The sequence below is a fragment of the Pan paniscus genome, chromosome 3 (assembly GCF_029289425.2).
Source record: "Pan paniscus chromosome 3, NHGRI_mPanPan1-v2.0_pri, whole genome shotgun sequence".
NCBI lineage: Eukaryota > Metazoa > Chordata > Mammalia > Primates > Hominidae > Pan > Pan paniscus.
The window spans coordinates 181,406,612-181,425,362 of NC_073252.2; the positions used below are offsets into that span (position 1 = coordinate 181,406,612).

Consider the following 18,751-nt stretch of genomic DNA (forward strand, 5'->3'; position numbering starts at 1 on the left):
ACCACACCTGGCCAATTTTTTGTATTTTTAGTAGAGACAGGGTTTCACTGTATTGGCCAGGCTGGTCTTGATCTCCTGACCTCGTGATCCGCCTCTGCCTCCCAAAGTGCTGGGATTACAAGCGTGAGCACTGTGCCCGGCCCCCATTTGCAAAATTTAAAGGATAGCTTAGGTTAATACATTCCTTCACACATTATTTGGTTCAAGGTTAGATTCTAATTTTGTCATATTTTAACATTTTTAAAACTACAGTTTTGAAAATAGAAAAATCTTAAAAGGCCAGACATGAGGGTTTATGCCTGTAATCCCAATACTTTGGGAGATCGAGGCATTTGGATCGTTTAAGTCCAGGAATTTGAGACCAGCCTGGGCAACATGGTGAAACCCCATCTCTACAAAAAATATAAAAATTAGCTGGGCGTGGTCATGTATGCGTGTAGTTCCAGCCACTCTGGAGGCTGAGGTGGGTAGATCACTGGAGCCCAGGAGGCTGAGGCTATAGTGAGACTTGATTGCACCACTGCACTCCAGCCTGGGCAACAGAGCGGGACCCTGTCTCAAAAATGAAATAAAATGAAATGAAATGAAATAATGAAATGAAATGAAATGAAATATCTTAACCTAGAAAATCAAATATAAAATATAATAGCTGATATTTAAGTTCGTCTTTTATCTGGCTATGAGTTCTGCTTTCTTTCACGCCCTAGGCAGGTAACTCCTGATAACTTCTTTTCACCAAAGAAAGCTTGAGTTGTGTATCCATCTCTGGTCAGATTTTCTTGTTCCTATGTAAGTTATAGAATGATGGAGGATTTAAATCACACAAATGTTTTCACCTTATTTGCCAGTTCTCATTTTTGGTTCTTTCCCCATTAGTTTTCTTATTCTTTTAAATCCTAAATACTAAAATCACCAAAAAAGTGAAATCTAATTGATTAATAATTTTTTTCAGACTTTTTATAAAAATATAAAATAGTAGGGGCGAATGTGCTTTTAGAGATTCCAATCAAATTTTAGGCTGGGAGCGGTGGCTCACACCTGTGATCCTAATCCCAGCACTTTGGGAGGCCAAGGTGGGCGGATCACTTGAGGTCAGGAGATCAACACCAGCCCTGCTGGCCAACATGGTAAAACCTCACCTAAACTAAAAATACAAAAATTAGCTAGGCATGGTGGCACATGCCTATAGTCCCAGCTACCTGAGAGGCTGAGACACAGGAATCGCTTAAACCAGGGAAGTGGAAGTTGCAGTGAACCAAGATTGCGTCACTGCACTCCAGCCTGGGTAGTGACAGAGCCAGACCCTGTCTCAAAAAAAAAAAAAAAAAAAAAAAGATTACCAAGTTTTTATGAATCAGAGAAAGGTATTTTTATTTGTTGTATCCTGTATTATAAATAATTTTAAATGGCTTTTGGATGGTCTTGTTTTTAGACTTTTTGATCTGAAAATTCAGGTTATCTTTTGCTTCACTTTGTCTTATTCATAATGTAAAACAGATATTTCTGTCACCATTTTACTTTCAGGTCTCACAAATATTCTTGAAAAGTTTGGTTTAAAATAATTTAATATGTAAATGCTTGTTTGTTTTTGTTTTTTACAGATTGGAAAATGCCTTTTATGAACATGCACAGACTTATTACTACACTGAGATCAGAAGAGTGAAATCTCATAAAGAATTTTTGAATAAAACAACACACCAGGTACGTGATTTTTTGCAATAATAGAAGCATTCTGGAGCAGATTATTATTATTTTTGAGGTGATTATTACATGTTCTTGTTACTTTAATGTTTTAAATGGTTTCAGCATTTCTAAAGTTTTTTTCAACACTTTTAAAAATTAATTTGTTTTTAAATTAAACTCTTTGCTTTTAAAGTTCTTAAAGGTAGATTTTTATAGCCTTCTTAATTGTGCCTTTATTTGTGGGAATAATTCTTGTATTTCAGTTTTGAATATTTTTCTTCATTCTTTTATGTCTCCTCATAATAAACATTACAATTTTCACATTTTAAATAGAATATGTATAATAGTAATTTTTTTGTCTCTTTTTAGCTTTTATTTGTTAGGCATCAGTTCAAAATAGCTTTCTTCAGTGAGTTGAAACAAGATACACAAAATGCGCTGAAGTAAGTTGTTAAGCTTTCAAACTAAATGTTTCCTGTTTTTATATTAACAATAACATGTAATGGAAATTTCTGAATCTCAGCCAAAGTATAATTAAGTTTAAAGTGTTCATATTGCTTAGATTTAGGAATTAGTGTAGAGATGAATGGAATATAATATTTTAGGATTTTTAAAAATTTTCATTTTATTATTGGAAGTAAATTTCATTGTGTCATAAAGCTTTCTGGTTTGATTAATTAAATTTTATGAGCCACAGAAATGTAATATTAAAATTTTCCCCATCTTCTTGACTTTTTTTTGTGTATACTCTGTAAAATTCTTGTAAGAGGCTGATTTAAACATTATCTAAATCGGACTTTGTTTTTCCAAAATAAATTTTTAAATGTGCCTCTTCACAAATTTGCATGTCATCCTTGCGCAGGAGCCACGCTAATCTTCTCCGTGTTGCTCCAATTTTAGCATATGTGCTGCTGAAGTGAGCACCAGACTATTGATTTTTATAGGTTTATACACTAGTACATTTATTAAATTCAATTTTTTAAATTAAATTTTAATGTTATCAGTCAGTTGCATCATTTTCCATTTGAAGTCTCTGCTTAGAGCCTTGAAGATTAGTTGCAGATGTGTTGGCAGTGGTTAAATATTTTAGTCCTTTGCTTTTACGAAGCAGAATTCAATGAAACTTGACCTCTTTGTAGCTTTAACTCAGTTTTTGAAGACAAAGGTATTAAAAACAGCTATTTATCCCAAAATTGAGGAGGGCAAAGAAAAATAGAAATAAATAAGAATAATTTTATTATTCACAGGAATATTGCAGAAACATCTTATTTTTGTTGTTGTTTTGAGATGTTTAAGTACCAAAGCACCAAGTTGTGTTTCCTGAATCTCAACAACTTCATATAACTGGCTTTAATGTAGTTCATTTTTTTTTTTTTTTTTGAGAAAGAGTTTTGCTCTTGTTGCCCAGGCTGGAGTGCAGTGGCGCGATCTCGGCTCACTGCAACCTCTGCCTACTGGATTCAAGTGATTCTCCTGTCTCAGCCTCCCGAGTAGCTGGGACTACAGGTGCCTGCCACCACGCCCAGCTAATTTTTATATTTTTAGTAGAGACAGGGTTTCACCATGTTGGCCATGCTGGTCTCGAACTCCTGACCTCAGGTGATCCACCCACCTTGGCCTCCCAAAATGCTGGGATTACAGGTGTGAGCCACTGCGCCTGGCCTGTAGTTCATTTTTATCGATGGTATTAGTTTAAATCCTTCAATTTCAGTTCTGTTCAAAAATAATTCTGGAAAGAAATACATTTACCTGGAAAAGTTATGAACAAACTTTTTCTATGAAAAGCCTGTTTTGAGATTTCCTCATTTCCTTCCATGTGCAAGGTAGGCCCTGTTCCCAGCAGGCCCTCCTTTCTCACCATGCTTCTCCTTCAGCGTGAGCTGCCCGAAGGACATTTTTCCCTGCTCTGTAGACTTTACCTGAGGCCAGTAATATTCACTTAACCTGTAGAGGTACTTGGGGTTAAAAAGCTCTTGACCTGTGCTGCTTTTTTTTTTGAGATGGCATCTCCCTCTGTTACCTGGGCTGGACTGTGGTGGCACGATCTCAGCTCACTGCAGTCTCTGCCTCCTGGGTTCAAGGGATTCTCCTGCCTCAACTTCCTGAGTAGCTGGGATTACAGGCTTGTGCTACCACACCCGGCTAACTTTTGTATTTTTAGTAGAGACGGGGTTTCACCCTGTTGGCCAGGCTGATCTGAAACTCCTGACCTCAAGTGATCCGCCCACCTCAGCCTCTCAAAGTGCTGGGATTACAGGTGTGAGCCACCGTGCCCGGCTGACCTGTGCTGTCTTGATACCACCTTTGCTAATAAAATTTCTATTTGTTTGAGAGCTTGTAATGGTACTTTAAAATACTTATGTTTTTTAACAGAATGCTGATTTTTCTGGACAGTTGTCCAATTTCCTTTTTTAAGTTATCTGTTTGTTACTGACAGATATTAATGACAGGAAGAACAACGCACATGTCATGGTTCTGTTCTTTATGAAATCATTGATTCCTCTCATATATTTAATAACTAAGGGCTCATTTATCAGGAAATCAGAGATTGACATTATTGAGCTGTTGAGCACTAAGAAATGTTGAGTAAATATTCTTTGTTATTTCTAGTGATTTGGTTCTTAGAAATCGTTTATTAAACTAATTTATATCATTATTAACCACCCTCCTCATTTAGGAATTATAGGACCGCCTATAATCTTGTACACGAATTGAGAGCCCATGAAACTAATATTCTGGAAATTAAGACTATGGCAGGATTTATAAACTACAAGGTAATAATTCTGCTTCCAAATACAGGGAATTTGTGTTTCAATATTAAATTATCTTTTTAAAATTTGAACATCAAAATTAATTTCTTGCTCTGAAAAGTTAGTATTTGATTAATTATGATCTCCCCTTTTATATCCTTTTTCTCAGAAGGGCATCGATTCTTAGCAGGCTATTTATAGTAGTTGTATTTTGAATTGATAAGTTCTAGAGGTTTTAAAAGTTTGGAGGGTTTTTTGGTTTTTGTTTTGTTTTTCAGTGGGAGCAAGGAGGAGTTGAGAAGAAAGCTGCCTGTATTACTGAGTTTTAAAGGATAAAATTATTAGAACTATGTGACTTCTTCTTGGTTTAATGGCACAGAAAAGAAGTGTCTATTCACCTTAGAGGAAACTTTTTTTTTTTTTTTTGAGACGGAGTTTTGCTCTGTTGCCAGGCTGGAGTGCAGTGGTGGGATCTCGGCTCACTGGAACCTCTGCCTCCCGGGTTCAAGCGATTCTTCTGCCTCAGCCTTCTGAGTAGCTGGGACTACAGGCATGCACCACCACACCCAGCTAATTTTTGTGTTTTTAGTAGAGACAGGGCTTCACCATGTTGGCCAGGATGGTTTCGATCTCTTGACCTCGTGATCCATCTGTCTCGGCCTCCCAAAGTGCTGGAATTACAGGTGTGAGCCACCACGCCCAGCCAGAGGAAACTTTTATACCTACTGTTTGAGCATTTTATTTTGAGATTGTCTATCACAGGCATAGGTGCCCTCAGAAGTCAAGCAACGGCTGTTTGGTTTGCTTTTAGTTTTTTCACATTCATCTTAAAGATGCCTGACACTGTGTTGGTGATGTATGGCCAAATAGATACTTTAATTTGCTGTTTTTTTCTAATAGGAAAAGATTAGAAACAACCCAGTTATAAGTGATTGGTTATATAAATTATAACTGTAAACAAAGGAATATTAAAAGCTGTTGAGAATGAGGCCACTGTATGTAGTGATATGGAATAATACCCAAAATATATTGCAAGATGAATAAAGTCACAGACTAGCATATTTAGTGTGATGTTGTTATTTGTATAAAAACAATAGTTTTCTAGAAAGGCATACACATACTTATCTGTGTGTAGAATATATCAGGAAGCATATGGCAGAAACTGATTGCCTCTAGAAAGGGAAATTAGATGGCTGAGAGACAGAAATGGATGAGAGACTGACTGTTCATGTGTTCCTTTGTACTTAAAAAATAAAAGTGAAAATTGTAACAAGCATATGGAAATAAATTTAGGCTTTGTTTCTTCCTTTTTTCCTTTTGCCCCAAATACATACATATTAGTACTATTTTGAAATAGCATGCCAGCCACAAAATTTTCAAGAATTTCTGTAATACTTGTTTGATATGGAGGTAACTTTGCTTTAATTATGCTACAGAAAATCTTTAGCTTTATGGCAAGTCTAAAACTGAAAATTGATCTATCTTATCTCAATTACCTGTTGGACATAGTTTATTTTAGTCCATGTTCTTCATTGGGGGTAATTTTTAAATTCTGTTCCATATTTTTTAAAAGCTTTTCTGAAGTGTAGAATAAATTATGTACAAATAGTGAGTTATTTTATTTCATTTCTAAAAGGGATATATAACCTTTGGTTTTAGCATAACCATTCTGATGAGGAAAATTAATTGTATTGCAAAGAGCTTCAGAGAAGGAAATTTCATTGTCTTTTTCTAATGTTATTCTCAAAATAGTTTTTAAATGAATATGTCTTTTGACTTTCTTTTTTTCCTTTATTTTGGGATCAATTTTACATTTTGCAGATCTGTAGGCTGTGTTTTCAACACAACACCCCATTGGATGCAATTGCTCAGTTCCGAAAACACATCGACTTGTGTAAGAAAAAGATTGGAAGTGCAGAGCTGTCTTTTGAGCATGATGCATGGATGTCTAAACAGTATGTTTTACATTGTCCTTTTAGAATTTTTTAAAAATGATACATAGTATTTGGAGAAATGGCATGGACTTTGGTTCTAAAACTGAACCAGGTTTTTTGTCACTAAGTAGGTTTTTGATGATGTAGCATAAGTATGTTTCTGGTAATATTGTACATTGATATTGTATACAGTTCCTTAATGGGAATTATTTAATTCATGGTACCATCTTTTTCATTCAGCATATATTTATTGAGTCTCTACCATATGTCTAGGTCCTGGGGATATAGCAGTAAACAAAATTCCTGCTGTCATGGAGCTCACTGTTTTAGAATGAAGTTTAAAAATTGCTAAAATGAAATTGTTCCCAGAAACTTGGGTGTATTTATTTGAGTGGTAGGAACTATGTTGAGATCTAGTTTGATGGTATATTTATAAAGACTTGTTAGAAGAGATGACTTAAATATAGAACCTATCTGTAACCTACAGTTAGTGTGTATTAATATTTACAAAGAAATTAGAACAAATATTAACTGTTCATCAATAGCACCATTTTAACACAGTCTGCTGAGGTTAAGGTTCCCAGAATGAATTACCAGAAATAAGCTTCTTTTTCTTTTCATTCCTCTTTATTTCTTGATTTTCTTTTCTTTAAGATTCCAGGCCTTTGGAGATTTATTTGATGAAGCTATTAAGTTAGGGTTAACAGCTATTCAAACTCAGAATCCCGGTTTCTATTACCAGCAGGCAGCATACTATGCCCAGGAGCGGAAACAGCTTGCAAAAACCCTCTGTAACCACGAAGTAAGTTACTCACTCCGTATTATCTAGCACATAGAAAAGTTATTCTTCTTTTGAAAGAAGCTAGAACTGATTGGTGTTGATAATTTTTTCCAAGTCTTTAAATTTAATTAGTTTTTATTTTTTATAGCTTTAGGAATTACATTGATCTTTGGTTTTAGCCTGAGTACTCTATTTTCACCTGTGAATTGAGCAGAAGTTTTTCTTTGAAGAACTAATTTTTGGCAGTAAGTTAGTGACTATTTAGACAAGAGAAAATTACTTTAAAAGCCACATTTTCATCCTTGTCACACTATAAATCCATTGTTTTGTTTCTATGATCACTGCTGTAAAAGTTTGGAAATCTGTTTTGACCCACTGGAGAGGATAAATTTTGACTTCTTTCTCTTCCTGGGGTTTTCCTGTATGGAGACTCTTTTTTTTTTTGGAGATGGAGTCTGTCTCTTGTTGCCCAGGCTAGAGTGCAGTGGCGCAGTCTCGGCTTACTGCATCCTCCATCTCTTCATCTCTTGGGTTCAAGTGATGCTCCTGCCACAATCTCCTGAGTAGCTGGGATTACAGGCGCCTGCCACCACGCCTGGCTAATTTTTGTACTTTTAGTAGAGATGGGGTTTCGCCATGTTGGCCAGGCTGGTCTCAAACTCCTGATCTCAGGTGATCTGCCCGCCTTGGCCTTCCAAAGTGCTGGAATTACAGGCGTGAGCCACCGCGACTGGCCTCCTGTGTAGAGACTCTTAAGAGTCTGTTTGAGGAGTAGTGTTCATTGCATAGTTTCTTGATGTTTCAGTTTGCCTTTTTCTTGGAAGATTACATTTAGATATCAGTTTTCTTATAAACACCTTTAAAATAAGAATGTGGTATATATATAAAAATATATTTATATTTATATTGTTACAGTAGTTTATTTTCACTTAAAACCTGCAGTTCTCTTCTCTGAAGATGAGTGAATATTATCAGTAGTACTATTTTTAAAACTGTTCCAAAAACGAATAGATTGTATATTAGTACTTAAAATGAATGGATTTTTTCTCTAAAATGATGATTTAGCTGTTTTTGCCATGCTATTTGTATGATTTGTAATTTTATTGTGTGTATTATATTTCTAAAGTTTGGCATATTGTAATTTTGAACACAGTATTTTAAAAAGTGACTAAAACTAGGTTTTATAAGAATGTAAGGAACTGGGCATTAATAAATATCATTGGTTAAAATGTAAAATAATGGGCCGGGTGCGGTGGCTCACACCTGTAATCCCAGCACTTTGGGAGGCTGAGGTGGGCGGATCACAAGGTCAGGAGATCGAGAGCATCCTGGCTAACACGATGAAACCCCGTCTCTACTAAAAATACAAAAAATTAGCCGGGTGTGGTGGCGGGGGCCTGTAGTCCCAGCTACTGGGGAGGCTGAGGCAGGAGAATGGCGTGAACCTGGGAGGCGGGGCTTGCAGCGAGCCGAGATCGTGCCAGTGCACTCCAGCCTGGGCGACAACTCTGTCTCAAAAAAAAAAAAAAAGTAAAATAAAATTTCCATCAAATAATAATTTGAGAAGCTTTAAAACTGTGCATATCTTTTGACCTAGAATTTAATTTTTGGAGATAACTAAGGCAGCTAATAAATTCTGAAATAAGTACCAAAATTTATTTATAAAGTTGTTCTCACAGATTTATTAATTAATTGTAAAATAGAAATAAGATGAATAGCTATAGGGAATTTGTTAAAATATGCACTAGTAAGCAGCCATGAAAAATAATGTTTTAGAAGAACATTTAATGCTGGATTAAATATACAGAATATATTTAAATGAAAGAAGCAGGTTGAAAATTAATCATTAACAAATTTGTGCATGTGAAATCTGGAAGAATGATAACATACATTCTTAACAGTGGGAGTTGGTAGTAGGTTTATAAGTAATTTAGATTTTCATCCTTTTGGATGTTTTCTGCATTTTTCATGTATTACGTTTTGGTTTCAGAGGGAAAAGTTAAAAAGAAGAAAAAGCACTGTAAATCTGTCAGTTCTGGTGCCAAAAATATTCCCCCACAATAGCAAGATTTAATACAGAAGTGATAAAGAAGGAAAATAGTGTCTTCTTTGTAGAACTCCTTGTAACATTGTTTTCATTTACACAAAGAGCATGTATGCATGCGGAATAAATATAGAGCATAATTTGTAATATATTTTTACTGGTTTATTAGAGCAAAGATTAAAAAAGTGAAGAAATTACTGTGAAATCATTCGTCAGAATCAGATTGATTTTTATGAGACTACCTAAATATTATGAAACATTTTTAGCTTAATTTTTGTTAAAATTTATGTTAAAATATTCACAAATTTGATAATTGAATATATATTTGGTGGTTGTATTTATGAAAACTTTTTTGTTCAGTCAAAGATTGGGCAAGAGTTGATTTGCGATGAGTTCCATAAACTATTATTTAGGTTTGTGTTTTAATTTACAGGCTTCTGTAATGTATCCCAATCCTGATCCCTTAGAAACACAAACAGGCGTTCTTGACTTTTATGGACAAAGATCATGGCGACAAGGAATACTAAGTAAATAATTTTTCCCTCTGTCCTTTCCTCTCAACCTCAAAAGGCAACAATAGCTATAATAGATTTTCCATTGGCTGCACATGCATAAGAAATTATGTTGAAGTAAAAATGTGTGCTTTTTAAACATTGTTTTTGTTTTTAGAATGCTTTGTATGTATCACTGCATCTTAGAGTGACTTATAATTAAAGTTGCTGTTGTGATTAAAACATGTATCTGGGTGTGGTGGCACATGCCTGTAGTCCCAGCTACTTGGGAGACTGAGGTGGAAGGATCACACCTGTGAACAGCCACTGCACTCCAGCCTGGGCAGCATAGTGAGACCTCATCTCAAAAAAAAAAAAAAAATACAACATTTGGACATCTGTTGTTTTAAATGACACATGCCACTGTTGTCTTATTTAAATATTTTAATTCCAGTTAACTTTTAACAATTGATTTGACATTTTAAAACAGCATTAACTCATATTACCTTAAAAACAATTTCTCTGCATATTTTTTAATACTTTATACATAATTTAATTCAAGCAATTGAATTATAACTGTTAAATTACTGGCTAGGCGAGGTGGCTCATGCCTGTAATCCCAGCGCTTTGGGAGGCCAAGGTGGGAGGATTGCTTGAGGCCAGGAGTTTGAGACCAGCCTGGGCAACATAGTGAGAACCCATCTCTACAAAAAAATACAAAAATTAGCCACACATAGTGGCATGTGCCTGTAGTCCCAGCTACTTGGGAGGCTGAGATGGGAGGATCGCTTGAGCCTAGGAGGTTGATGCGCAGTGAGCTGTGATTGTACCGCTGCACTCCAGCCTGGGCAACAGAGTGAGATCCCATCTCAAAAAAAGAAAAAAAGGAAATGATTATCTCCAGCAAATGTATCCTCTATAGAGGATGATATTGACATTGCTTTTCAGATCGTTGATTCCAGTAGGTAGAAGAACATTGAGCTCAATAATGTTCCCATCAGAACAGAACACAGAAGTTTCCATGTTAATAAAGCTGCCTCTTAGCACCTTTACAATTCTAGAATGTTGAAGAGTCTGAAATGATTATATTAAATAAAGGTTTCAAGGAGTGTACACATACAACGTTCGTGTGAAGATTTATATTAAATGAGCTGTCTAAAATGAGTTGTGTCTCATCTTACGCAGGTTTTGATCTTTCTGATCCTGAAAAAGAAAAGGTGGGAATTCTTGCCATTCAGCTGAAGGAGAGAAATGTTGTTCACTCTGTAAGTTTTGTGTCCAATATAAACTATTTTTTACACTATTTAAGAAAAATATTTGTATTGAAATGTTTCACACTCTACTTTTTCTAATAGGAGATAATCATAACTCTTCTGAGCAATGCTGTTGCACAGTTCAAGAAGTATAAGTGCCCGCGAATGAAAAGTCACCTAAGTATGTATCCACAAACGTCACCATTGCATGCAACTTTGAATGACTTTAAGTTACATACATAAATCTTTTTTTCCTTTATAGTGGTTCAGATGGGAGAGGAATATTATTACGCAAAGGATTATACCAAAGCTTTGAAGTGAGTCCTGTTCACTATTTACTTTTACAAGTATTTGGATTATCTGAAGTGAAACTGAAATAGAAATCAGTGTTGAAGGAGTTCGTATTTTCATATTTATTTCTATTGTTGTTAAACTCCATTTCTGTAATGTTTTTTTCAAGTGCTATTGATGGCACAATCTTTTTCAGCGTTTTAAGAAATCTCACATTTAGCTAAATATGAGAATACCTGTTCAACCATCTCAGTAAGATTTTTCTATACTTACATAAAATGAGGAAAGTATTTTTTTCTCCATGAACTCTTCGAACCCTTTCTTGTGAAGCCGGTTCAGTATTACATTTTGTCTTCTTTGAGGTTGCTGGATTATGTGATGTGTGATTATCGGAGTGAAGGATGGTGGACTCTGCTCACTTCTATATTAACTACAGCTCTGAAGTGCTCCTACCTCATGGCCCAATTAAAGGATTACATTACTTACTCCCTAGAACTCCTTGGTAGAGGTAACCTGATGTTTTTTGAGTAAAATTCTTGATACATAAAATTATTTAACATCTTTAAGCTTTTTAAAATTTAAAGAATAATTTAGTCCCAGATAATTAGTATACTTTACTATGTGGAAATCACTGTGCTTAGTCATCTTAAAGAGGTATTTATTATTATATCAAGTTTCTAAAACAATAAATGGGGGTAGTAGACTTAATTATAAGTACTTAAAGTGTTTTTCCTTCTTTCTTCATACTAGCTTCAACTCTGAAAGATGACCAGAAGTCTCGGATAGAAAAGAACCTCATAAATGTTTTAATGGTAGGTTGGAATTGTTTATATAGAGTGTGTTATTAGGAATATGTGTACTTATATCTATATCAACTAATCCAAGTAGTGGTTTTTATTCAACTAGTTGAATGAATGTTAACTCTGTGTTGATGCAGAATGAAAGTCCTGATCCAGAACCCGACTGTGATATCTTAGCTGTGAAAACTGCTCAGAAGCTGTGGGCAGACCGAATTTCTCTGGCTGGCAGCAATATTTTCACAATAGGAGTACAGGACTTTGTGCCATTTGGTAGGTAGCTAACATCTACAGTACTATTTCAGAGAAATTGTCTTATTTCTACAAAATGAATAGGTGCAGAATAATAAATATAAAAGTCAAGAAAGAATTTTCAAAGTATAATCATGTTATAGATAAACTGATTTTTTTTTGTGTCCCCTCAGTGACTTACAAAGGTAGTTAGGATCTTAAATACTTGACTTATGTTTTAAAATACGCTTTGCTCATTTGTAGTTCGGGTGTTATTAGAAACACCTGACAGTTATTTAAAAGGTTGTGCTTTACTGTCTAGGTAGGTATTTTGAAATAATAATAAAATGGTTCTTTTTCATTTAAAATCTTGTCATCTACATTTCAGAAGCAGCTGTGTTTTTAAAATTAAAGATGGTTTTGAAGCTGTAATTTATTTAAATTTTATTTTATATTATTTATTTGTTCATTTATTTTATTTTTCTTTTTCGAGACAGGGTCTCACTCTGCCACCCAGGCTGGAGTGCAGTGGCATGATCTCAGCTCACTGCAACCTCTTCCTCCCAGGTTCAAGCGATTCTCCTCCCTCAGCCTCCTGACTAGCTGAGATTACTTACGGGCGTGTACTACCATGCCCAGCTAATTTTTGTATTTTTAGCAGAGGTGGGGTGTCACCATGTTGGCCAGGCTGGTCTTGAACTTCTGACCTTAGGTGATGCACCCGCCTGAGCCTCCCAAAGTGCTGGGATTACAGGCACGAGCTACCATGCCTGGCCTATTTATTATTCTTTTTGAGATAGAGCCTTGCTCTGTCACCTAGGCTGGAGGGCAATGCTGCGTTTACCACAACCTCCACCTCCTGGGTTCAAGTGATTCTTGTGCCTCAGCCTCCCTAGTAGCTGGGATTATAGGTGCACACCACCATGCCCGGCTAATTTTTGTATTTTTAGTATAGATAAGGTTTCACCGTGTTGGCCAGGCTGGTCTCAAACTCCTGACCTCAAGTGATCCGCCTGGCTTGGCCTCCCCAAGTGTTGGGATTACAGGCATGAGCCTCTGTGCTCAGCCTAAATTTTATTTTTATGATAAAAAGTTAGTTCATTTGTCTCTTGAAGTGCCTTAAGTGCAGAAGTCAGTAAGAATGGTCAGTGCAGATGTGTCTTTCTGAAGAATCAATTTGGTTAACAGGATGTGTGTGGGTCGTGGGTATCTGGTTGTGCATAACACAGCCCTTTTGTTTTATTTCTAGTGCAGTGCAAAGCCAAGTTTCATGCCCCAAGTTTTCATGTTGATGTTCCTGTTCAGTTTGATATTTATCTGAAGGCTGATTGTCCACATCCCATTAGGTTTTCCAAGCTCTGTGTCAGCTTTAATAATCAGGTAATGATGCCATTTCATGTGTTTTTACCACGTTTATCTTATTGTAGCTTATGTTAAACTAGATAAAACGAGCTTAGTGAATTTTATGTCTTAATGGTTTCATAGTAACAAATGAACTTTGGTAAGGTCTATTCAAAAATATATCTCCAGGGCCGGGCACGGTGGCTCACGCCTGTAATCTCAGCACTTTGGGAGGCCGAGGCAGGCAGATCACAAGGTCAAGAGATCGAGACCAGCCTGGCCAACATGGTGAAACCCCGTCTCTACTAAAAATACAAAAAAATCTGCTGGGTGTGGTGGCACGTGCCTGTAGTCCCAGCTACTTGGGAGGCTGAGGCAGGAGAATCACTTGAACTCGGGAGATGGAGGTTGCAGTGAGCTGAGATCGTGCCACTGCACTCCAGCCTGGTGACAGAGCAAGATCTGTGTCAAAAAGTATATATATATATGTTTCTAAACTTCTAGCAATTCAAGTTTACACTTTGCTTACTCCAATTTTTGTTTTCACTCCATGTTTATAAAGTCTTAAGAATTCTCTGTGTGTGTGTATATATATATGTACACATACAGTATATATATACTTTTTTTTCTGTCTTTTTTGAGACGGGGTCTCGCTCTGTTGCCCAGGCTAGAGTGCATTGGTGCAATCATAGCTCACTGTAGCCTCAACCTTTTGGACTCCCACCTTAGCCCCCTAAGTAGCTGGAACTACAGGCACCTGCCACCACGTCTGGCTAACTTTTGTATTTTTTGTAGAGACAGGGCTTTGCCGTGTTGCCCAAGCTGGTCTTGAACTCCTGGGCTCCAGTGATCCACCAACCTCAGCCTCCCAAAGTGCTAGGATTACAGGTGTGAGGCATCACATCTGGCCTTACATTTTTTTTATAATGTATACTTGAATTCCAAATAAGGTATATTCAGAATGAATAGAATTAAAAAAACATTTGGTTTATATTCTGCTTCAACATTATTAGTTAATGTTATTAGTTTATGATTATGGAACTAATTTATGTTTGACATTTAAAAAATTGAAATGGAATAGATAGATATAATGTGAAAAGTAAATGTGTGTCTTCTTTCTTCTCCATTCTCCCACACACCCTCTACGTTAACTTCTTGAATAACCTAGACATTTTCTGCACATGAATATATAAGCAACTTTTTTTCTTGCAGAATTGGGATCATATTTCCTGCGTTTGAATATATTTGAAGCATTATATAGTATATAGTCAAGTACTTCATTACAACTCTATTATAAACTCACTTAGTAGATAATCATCTTTTGATTACCCAGAAAGTATAGTGAGTCTTTCACCAACAAGCGTTTATTGAGAGTTACGATATTCTTAACATGCTGAATCTGAGTATAGCATATGTCGACCTCATTAAAATGTAGGCATTTTGGGGACAAGGGCCAGGACAGAATCAAAGATTGCCCAAGTAGGTAATGAAGACTAAATTACGTAGTGTAGGCTAGAAAGAGGGACAGCTGTAGTAGGCATGCCAGAAAAAACGGAGGGAGTTCCAAGAATGAAGATGAAATTACAATAGGTCGAAAAGATGGAGGGGGAGAACATGTTTGGCAATGAGAAAACACTGCATGGAAACAGAAGCGCACAATCTGTGTTTCTGGGAAAGTCACACCTCACTAGAACAGAGGGTTTATAATGCTGGGTGGTGGGAAATAAGGCCAGGTGGCTTAAAGGAACCTTGAAGAGTTAAGCGGGGATAGGCTAGTAAACAGATGTCTTTGAAGATTTATTTGTTCTTTTGTCTGTGTTCTATTTATTGGATGGTGATAAAGAAATGTTATCTGTTTTATTAGGATTTGATTCATAAGAAATGAGAAATATCTCTGTAATAGAAATGGTTAGATGAAGCTGGGTCACCTGAAGATCAGTATGTTTTATTCAACTTCAGACCCTTGCCTAGGGATTTCCTCTAATCCGTTTGAGAATTTTATTTTAGTGTGTGTGTGCGTGTGTGTGTGTGTGTGTTTGTGTGTGTTTTGAGACAAGGCTGCACTCTATCTCCCAGGCTGGAGTGCAGTGGCACCATCTTGAGTTACTGCAGCCTTAGTCTCCCAGGCTCAAGTGATCCTCCCACCTCAGCCTCCTCTGAGTAGCTGGGACTACAGGCACATGCCACCATGCCCAGCTAATTTTTGTATTTTTTTATAGAGATGGGGTGTTGCTCAGGCTGGTCTTGAACTGCTGGGCTCAAGGAGCCCACCCACCTCAGCCTCCCAAAGTGCTGGGATTACAGGTGTGAGCCATCGTGCCTGGCCCAGTTTGAGAATTTTAAAGCAAGAGCATGCAATTTATTCTTAAAGTTTTAAGAAACTTTATTCTAGTAGCAAAATAGAAATAATATCATGGAAGCCAATTAGAGGCTCTTTATATTAATCCATGTACAAAAGTACAAGTATCGGAATTGAGTTGCTGGTGTTGGGAATGGAGATTCAGGGATATAAGAGGCATTTAAAAATAGATAAATCTGGATTGCCAAGTGCATATAGCGGCTGAAAAGTGGGGATAGGATGAATGAAGGACAGGAGGTTTTGTACATGCCCTTTCCTCTGCTTGAATTGGTTTGCCCTCCTCTCCGACTACTTCATTCCTTCTTGCCTTTTCTCACTTAAAAGCATCACTTCTTCAGGGAAGCCTCCCCTGACTTACATGACTGAATCACTTAGCCAGGCTCTCATAGCCTTGGTAGTACTAATCACACTGTGGTTTCACCGTTGTCTGTGTGATTATTTGGTAAATTACCTGTTTTTCCTTACTGGAATCTAAGCTCCACAAGGGCAGAAGGGCAGGGGTTTTTTTTTGTTTGTTTGTTTTGTTCATTATGAAATTAGAGGGTCAACACAAGGACTCTTTTTTTTTTTTTTTTTTTTTTTTTTTTTTTTTAAAGAGATACTTTGTTGCCCAGGCTGGAGTGCAGTGATGTGATCATAACTCATCTCAGCCTCAAACTCCTGGGCTCAAGTGAAGTATGGGGACTCTTATTTTACTTTTCCCTTAATAGCCTACTATTTCATTTCTTTTCTTTCCTTTTTTTTTTCAACAAAAAATATAAGCTACTATAATTAAAAACTAATAACGCTAAAATGGAATATAAAGCAATTAGTTTTAAAATTTAGATTATATTCTGAATATATCTTATTTGAAATTTAAGATACAGGCGGGGCGCAGTGGCTCACGCCTGTAATCCCAGCACTTTGGGAGGCCAAGGTGGGCGGATCACTGGAGGTCAGGAGTTCAAGACCAGCCTGGCCAACATGGTGAAACCCCATCTCTACTAAAAACCCAAAAATTAGCTGAGCGTGGTGGCGGGTGCCTGTAGTCTCAGCTACTTGGGAGGCTGAGGCATGAGAATTGCTTGAACCTGAGAGGCGGAGGTTGTAGTGAGCTGAAATCGTGCCATTGCATTTCTAGTGGGCGATGGGGTGAGACTCCGTCTTAAAAGAAAAGAAATTCACAATATAAACCATAAGAAAAAAAAAAGTAGAGTAGTTTTTATAAGCATGGAATAGAAATGAAAATTGGTGGGAAAGTATAATACTTGAACTGTGTAAGAATTTCTATGAAGGTAATTTATATGCTGGAATAGAAGATGGCTCTTGGAAAGGTCTTGATATTTATTGAACAGATGAGAATAGTGATTCCATAGATAGAAACATGAAAGCTGTCTTCTTTACTCATCTATGAGGATTGTTCTCTTCTGGGAAGGCAGATGCACATTCACTTTGGGACGTGCTGAGTTTCAGTGGTAGTGGACTTGTCCTCTAGACAGTTGTGGATATAAGCTTGTAATTAAGGAAATAAGACAGAATAGGACAACTGTATGTGAGAGATACTAGCAACAATGGTATGGTGAACGTGGAAACAAATACATTTCCAATGAAGTGAACATAGAGAGAAATGAAGACCTGAAAGAAAGCAAAGGAATGGGGCTGGGCTTGGTGGCTCACACCTGTAATCCCAACACTTTTGAAGGCTGAGGCAGGAGGATCACTTGAGCCCAGGAAGTTTGAAACCAGCCTGGGCAACATAGTGAGACCCCATCTCTACAAAAAATAGAAAAATTAGTCTAGTGTGATGGTACATGCCTATGGTCCCAGCTACTTTGGAGGCTGAGGTGGGACTATCCCTTGGGTCCAAAAGGTTGAGGCTACAGTGAGCCGAGATCATGCCACTGCACTCCAGGTAGGAAAAACAGGAAGTAACCAAGCAGGATGAGAAACAGGAAAGATTATAGCATCACAGAAGCCAAGTAAAAAAAGGCTCTTCAAGAAAAGGAGGTGATAAACAGTAGTGTCCAGTGCAACAAAGAACAAACTGTTTCTCTGGGAGAGGGATAGCTAAATATTTTCAGAAAACAGTTTATGTGTAGTGAACTGTTATATTATGGCAGCAGTAAGTGGATAAATGCCTCCATTTGGCATAAAAAATACTTCCTTTTATTAGTAACCCTTCATAATGCTTCAGTGTTTGTGGAGTTATACTAAATGAGCTCCAAAGCACTTGGCATTTAGGGTTAGCAGACATCTGACATTTGATGACCCCCGTTCACCTTTTTCAGGAATACAACCAGTTCTGTGTAATAGAAGAAGCATCCAAAGCAAATGAAGTTTTAGAAAATCTGACTCAAGGAAAGATGTGCCTAGTTCCTGGTAAAACAAGAAAACTGTTATTTAAGTTTGTTGCAAAAACTGAAGATGTGGGAAAGAAAATTGAGGTTAGTTATGAAATTTGTTTTAAAATATTTTTAATAATAAAAGTAGTATGTTTATATCAATATTCTAAATAATACAAAAGTTGATTAAGTAAAAAATGAAAATCTGCTACTTGGACTTCCTAAAGGAAACCATTCATAATAGTTTGGGAAGTTTCCTTCAGACATTTTTCTGTGAACATACTTGTAGTTTAAAATTTTTTGCAATTAAAAAATTGAGAATATACTGTACATAATAAACTGTAGCTGGCTTTTGTCATTTAATAGTGTATATTAGATATTATTTCTTGTTAGTATATAAACCAATCTTGTTTTTTAATGACCACATAATCAGTTAAGGAGTTTTAAATAATGTATATTATGTAATATAGCAAAT

At 36.5% G+C, this 18,751-nt stretch overlaps 1 protein-coding gene and 1 pseudogene across 4 annotated transcripts in view; one reads left to right on the forward strand and one right to left on the reverse strand.

Annotated features, from left to right (window-relative positions):
* Positions 1 to 18,751, forward strand: part of TRAPPC11 (trafficking protein particle complex subunit 11) — a 54,329-nt gene that overhangs the window by 13,844 nt on the left and 21,734 nt on the right. For all 4 annotated transcript variants that reach the window (XM_063604011.1, XM_008977100.4, XM_063604010.1 and 1 more), the window contains exons 6-19: positions 1,602 to 1,701; positions 2,053 to 2,126; positions 4,361 to 4,457; positions 6,255 to 6,388; positions 7,022 to 7,169; positions 9,626 to 9,719; positions 10,869 to 10,948; positions 11,039 to 11,117; positions 11,199 to 11,253; positions 11,590 to 11,735; positions 11,978 to 12,039; positions 12,165 to 12,297; positions 13,505 to 13,635; positions 18,223 to 18,378. In XM_063604011.1, the coding sequence (XP_063460081.1) occupies positions 1,602 to 1,701; positions 2,053 to 2,126; positions 4,361 to 4,457; positions 6,255 to 6,388; positions 7,022 to 7,169; positions 9,626 to 9,719; positions 10,869 to 10,948; positions 11,039 to 11,117; positions 11,199 to 11,253; positions 11,590 to 11,735; positions 11,978 to 12,039; positions 12,165 to 12,297; positions 13,505 to 13,635; positions 18,223 to 18,378 (1,489 nt within the window). The remainder of the gene's footprint in view (positions 1 to 1,601; positions 1,702 to 2,052; positions 2,127 to 4,360; positions 4,458 to 6,254; positions 6,389 to 7,021; positions 7,170 to 9,625; positions 9,720 to 10,868; positions 10,949 to 11,038; positions 11,118 to 11,198; positions 11,254 to 11,589; positions 11,736 to 11,977; positions 12,040 to 12,164; positions 12,298 to 13,504; positions 13,636 to 18,222; positions 18,379 to 18,751) is intronic.
* LOC112439647 (U6 spliceosomal RNA) lies at positions 2,495 to 2,607 on the reverse strand (annotated as a pseudogene).